Source organism: Suricata suricatta, chromosome 6 (genome assembly GCF_006229205.1).
Source record: "Suricata suricatta isolate VVHF042 chromosome 6, meerkat_22Aug2017_6uvM2_HiC, whole genome shotgun sequence".
Taxonomy (NCBI): Eukaryota; Metazoa; Chordata; class Mammalia; order Carnivora; family Herpestidae; genus Suricata; species Suricata suricatta.
This window is the reverse complement of record NC_043705.1, coordinates 30,945,842-30,951,087: the sequence shown is the minus strand read 5'-3', so window position 1 is coordinate 30,951,087 and position 5,246 is coordinate 30,945,842. Positions and strand designations below refer to the sequence as shown.

At 41.3% G+C, this 5,246-nt stretch overlaps 1 protein-coding gene across 1 annotated transcript in view; it reads right to left on the bottom strand.

Annotated features, from left to right (window-relative positions):
* Positions 1-1,463: 1,463 nt before the first annotated feature.
* The window catches only part of LOC115293400 (protocadherin alpha-5-like), a 5,397-nt gene continuing 1,614 nt past the window's right edge, over positions 1,464-5,246 (bottom strand). The window contains exons 2-3 of the mRNA XM_029941185.1: positions 5,026-5,193; positions 1,464-1,658 (exon numbers count right to left, since the gene is read on the bottom strand). Of these exons, the coding sequence (XP_029797045.1) occupies positions 1,464-1,658; positions 5,026-5,193 (363 nt within the window). The remainder of the gene's footprint in view (positions 1,659-5,025; positions 5,194-5,246) is intronic.

Genomic DNA, 5,246 nt, shown 5'->3' with positions numbered 1-5,246 from the left:
CGTTCTCCTGCGCGTCCGCGTCCCGCGCGGACACCGTGAAGATGTGGCAGCCGGGCGGGTTGTTCTCCTTCACGAACACCGTGTACTCGGGCTGCGCGAACGCCGGCGCGTTGTCGTTCACGTCGGCCACCTCCACCGACACGCTGGCCGTGGCCGACAGCGAAGGCGAGCCTCCGTCCCGTGCGGTCACTACTAGAGTATAGTCCGACACGCTCTCGCGGTCCAGGGCGCCGTCCAGCACCAGCGAATAGTAATTCTTGAAGGTGGACACCAGCTTGAAGGGAACGTGGGGTGTCAGAAAGCAGGTCACCTGGCCGTTGGCACCGGAGTCGAGATCTGACACGCTAATTAGGGCAATTACAGTGCCTAACTGAGCGTCCTCTCGGACAGGCAAGGATAAGGAAGTCAATGCAATCTGAGGGACATTATCATTTTTATCCAAAACCTTTAATAAAACGGTGCAATGGCCAGCCATGGGTGGGTGGCCTTTGTCCGTCGCGTCAATACGAATTTTGTATAAATTTACTTTTTCAAAATCTAAATTCCCTCTAATTACTACTTCTCCAGTATTTGGATCTATTTTAAACTGGTCGCTAACCATGGTCGGAACAAGACTATTAAAAGAGTATGAAATCTCCCCATTCACTCCTTCATCCCTATCAGAAGCATTAAGTCTGATTACTATTGTTCCGTTGCCCGAGTTTTCAAATATTCTTACTTCATATTCAGTCTGTTCGAAACTGGGAGCATTGTCGTTCACATCCAGCACAGTGACCAGCAGCTGAGCAGTGCCTGTGAGTTCAGGTTTGCCTTCGTCAGTGGCTGTCAGAAGTAAGTTATGTTCGGGAGCTTCCTCTCTGTCCAAGGATTTCCTTAACACGAGCCCAATTTGTGTATTGTCATCACTGTTTGTTTTCACATCTAGAGCGAAGTATTCGCTGGGACTGAGTCTATAGGTTAAGACAGAATTTGACCCAATATCCGCATCTGACGCGCCCTCTAGTGGAAACAAAGAATCTGGCAGCCTTGATTCGTAAATCAGCACTCTTTGTTCCTTTAAACGAAACACAGGTGGGTTGTCATTAATGTCCTTTACCTCCACTTCCACATGGAAAACCTGCAGCGGCCTGTCCACGATCACCTCCAGGTGGATGCTGCACTCCGTGCTTTGCCCGCACAGCTCCTCCCGGTCAATCCGACCATTCACAAACAAAATGCCATTCTGCAGATTTACCTCCAATAGATCCCGGCGACCTTTGGACTCCACTCGGAAAAGGCGCGGCACCAGCTCCGCCAGCTCGAGCCCCAGGTCCTGCGCGATGCGGCCGACGAAGGTGCCATGTTTAGTCTCCTCCGGGACCGAGTACTGAACCTGGCAGCTGCCCTCTTCCGAGGCTACGAGGAGCAGAAGCGAGAGCAGCAGCCACGGAGATCCCAGTTGGCCTTCCAGGGTAATAACCATGTTAAAAATTTGTTTTATTGCCATCAAAAGATCTTGTCTCGTCATTAAGATGAAATATTGTATGATCCGAGTCTGTTAATCCAGTTCTGCGCCTGCCATCACTCAGCACTCGTGGAACCAAGCAGTAACAGGAGGAATGAATTTTGAATACTGTAACAACTAGATTAACTTCGTGGTAGACAGCGACATCATGCGACTACAAAGGGTAAGAAATGAATTCAGGTAACTGCTATGCTTTAGTTATTTTAATTTTTAAAAGTCTTATTTTGTCTTAATTTAATAGTAAATCTCCTTATGTTTGTAATTTGCAGAGCCAGTTTCATCTCGTCTGCTTCTTTTATTAATTTGGAGTAGGGTAAGGGATCGGATCATTCATAGTGAAACAACTTTCTCCCAATAATTTAATTACTACTATCGACCAGTTAAGAAAATTTGTGATCTGAAGTAGGCCTGGAATTACAAGTGCGGACTATACTAATCGCTTTATGTAGTGAAGAGACTTGTGTATATATTTCTGTTGCAGGATATGCTATTATATTTTGCTATGGGAAAAGAATGTAATTTCAAATTCAAAAATTTTATCCACATTTAAAAAATTTTATAGATTATTGCAGTCCATTCTTTCTTCAGTGAATATCAAATACCCCTAAGGCTGTTTCTTTTGCTTAATAATGGATGATGAAAATTTTGGTGCATATTCTTTACATTTATAAATTTCCCTGGAGCTTATATTAGGTCTCCCCTTCAAAACATTTTCCTAAACATCATCTGTGCAGATTCTAGTACAATATCTACCCATAGTTCTTTGCTGCTCTGATCCTTCAGCTTCCCATAAATGAATTCATCCTTTTCTCTCTCAATCTTAACGTTGTATATGCTTTCCTTTAAGCATTCTCATCCATTTTCAGTGTTTCAAATAAGACTTTTATTGAAGGTATTTCCAACCCACATCTTCTTCCCCCTTTCTATGGTTCTAATTGACATTTTCACCCATGCATGGTGATGACTCTCAGAAAGTAACTTGATTACACTTTGAAGATTATGAAGAGACACCATTAACAAACCCCAAATTCAGGGCGCCTGGGTGGCTCAGTTGAGTAACTGTCCGACTTCGGCTCAGGTCATGATCTCACGGTCTGTGGCTTTGAGCCCCACAGAGCCTGGAACCTGTCTTCAGATTCTGTATCTCCCTCTCTCTCTGACCCTCCTTTGCTTGCGCTGTCTCTCTCTGTTTCTCAAAAATAAAAAAAAATTAAAAAACACATTTAAAAAACTCTCAAATTCAAACCCTTGAAATTCTCATTTTACTTTAATGCAATGAACATTGTACATGTCACCTGTATGAATTTTTTTTATCAGTCCTCATCCCTTACCTGCCCTATTCAAAGTCTGTCACCAGTTCATCTGTCTTTTCTTTCACATACTATCATATTTATTTTCATGAGTACAGCTAAAGGTAGAAATTCCATGACATTGGAATCACATCTACATGATCTGAGATGCAATCACAGGCCAACGTTTCCAGTGTTATTTTCAACTACTCTCCAATGTGAATTCTATTTTGCAGACAAAATAGATCACTTCCTTGTTTTCTTCCTCAGTACAACCTTTGTTCAAATTGTTTATAAAATTACCCTTCTCTTTACCTGTAAAAATGTTATCATGATATCAAAGTCAAGACCAAATGTAACTTTCACCATGAATTCAGCTGTAATGTTATCAACTGGAGATGATTAAACTCTTCCTCAAAATGAGAAAATGAGAATCACAAAAAGATTACTCAGATGGACACATACCAACACCCATGCTCCAAAATTCTCATATACTTGCAGAATTCTCACAGACAACTGTAATACAAAGCTCCCCCGCTACTATGAGAAGCTTCCTCTTAAACTAATTAACATAGATCTATGTAATACTCCCTATCACTGAATTTCTATTCCTTGTAGTTTGGGTGCACAAAGAGTTGATATGCTAACCAATAACAACACCCAACTGAAATTTTCCTTTGCTTGAAGGAAGAAAATCCTGAGAAAAGATATATTAGCTTGCAGTCTTATTGTTAAAGGTTTTCTAGAGCTGTTAAGATTTTTCATAAATTTTGCTCTAAGTGAAGAGTCTCTTTGAATTTCAACTTTAAAATTAGCTACTTAGGGGCACCTGGATGGATCAGTCAGTTAAGTGTGTGGCTTAGGCTCCAGTCATGACTTAGGTGTTTGTGGGTTTGAGCCCCAAGTCAGGCTCTGTGCTGACAGGTCAGAGCCTTGCGCCTACTTTGAATTCTGTGTCTCCCCTCTCGCTGCCCTACCCCCACTTCATGCTGTCTCTCTCTCTCAAAAATAAACATTAAAAAATTAATTAGCTAATTAAATTTAAGGATTGCCTGGTTGGCTCAGTTAATTGAATGTCGAGTTCTTGATGTCAGCTCAGGTCATGATCCCAGGGTCCTGGAATTTAGCCCCAGGTCAGGCTCTGTGCTGAGCGTGGAGCCTGTAAAGATTCTCACTCTCTCCCTCTACCCTACTTGTCTGCTCTCTAAAATAAAAGAATTAAAATTATTTTTAATATAGAAATATTCAAGGAGGTATACTAAGTGGTTTGACATTGGAGCTGGAAGGCAAATTTTAAACCATTGTAAACATGTAAGTGTATTTCATATTTTTAAAAAATGAAGCCCCTAAAGCTAAAAAATGTAATCATAAATAACAATTCATCATAAGTATGTGAAAGCCAACCACATAGAGAAAACTGAAAAGAATTATTCAGTGTGAAAATATTACTTAAAAAGGAAATTAAGAGGCACCTGGGTGGCTCAGTCAGCTAAGCCTCAGACTTCTGCTCAGCTCATGATCTCATGGTTTGTGAGTTCAAGCCCCTCAATGGGCTCTGGGCTGACAGCTCAGAGCCTGAAGACTGCTTCAGATTCTGTGTCTTGCTCTCCCACTGCCCCTTCCCTATTCATACTCTGTCTTTCTCTCTGTCACAAAGTAAATAAACATTAAAAAATAAATAATAAAACAGAAATCGAATTGGTATAATAAAAGCACTAACATTACTGATATTCAATGGAAAAGAAAAGGCAAAGTGACATAGTGATATTGAAACATTTCACTGTAAAAATAATTCACTGTAGTCCTAATACATGATTTTAAAAGTAAATAACTCCACCAAATATGTCATGCAAGAATCTTCCTACAACATTTCCTAAAGGTTAAAAATTAAAATATTTATTAAAAATTTAATTTTGGAAACACTTTCTATCCTCCAAAGAAAACTAATCCATTAACTCCACCTTTTAAAACCGAAAAAAACAGGGGGGGGGTATGTTATTGAAATAAATGCATTATTGCAAAGCGATTATGTGCAACACACCAAAATGAATTTTAACCATAACTAATTTTAAGTAAATGAATTAGTACCCATACAAAATTTATATCTAAAATGATGAGACAATAATCAAATATAAAACCATAATTTAAAATAAAAAGGAGAAGATGGAAGGAAATATTAAATAGTAAAAGATTACTACGAAAATTTTTGTGAATAATATTTTTAAGACTCACGATGTCTGCAGAGCTGGGACCCTGAGGTAGGCTGGGGCTGAAGGCCATGAGGTCGGCCTTGGGCGCGCCCTCCCCAGAGCACACCCTCTGCCGCCTCTGCTGCGAGCACGACCAGCTCCCCACGGCGCTCGAGCACACCAGCGCCGGCTTCGCAGGCCCGCACGCGCCCTCGCGGGGCGGCGCCGAGCACCGCAGCGCCGTGTACAGCAGCAGCGTGAGCA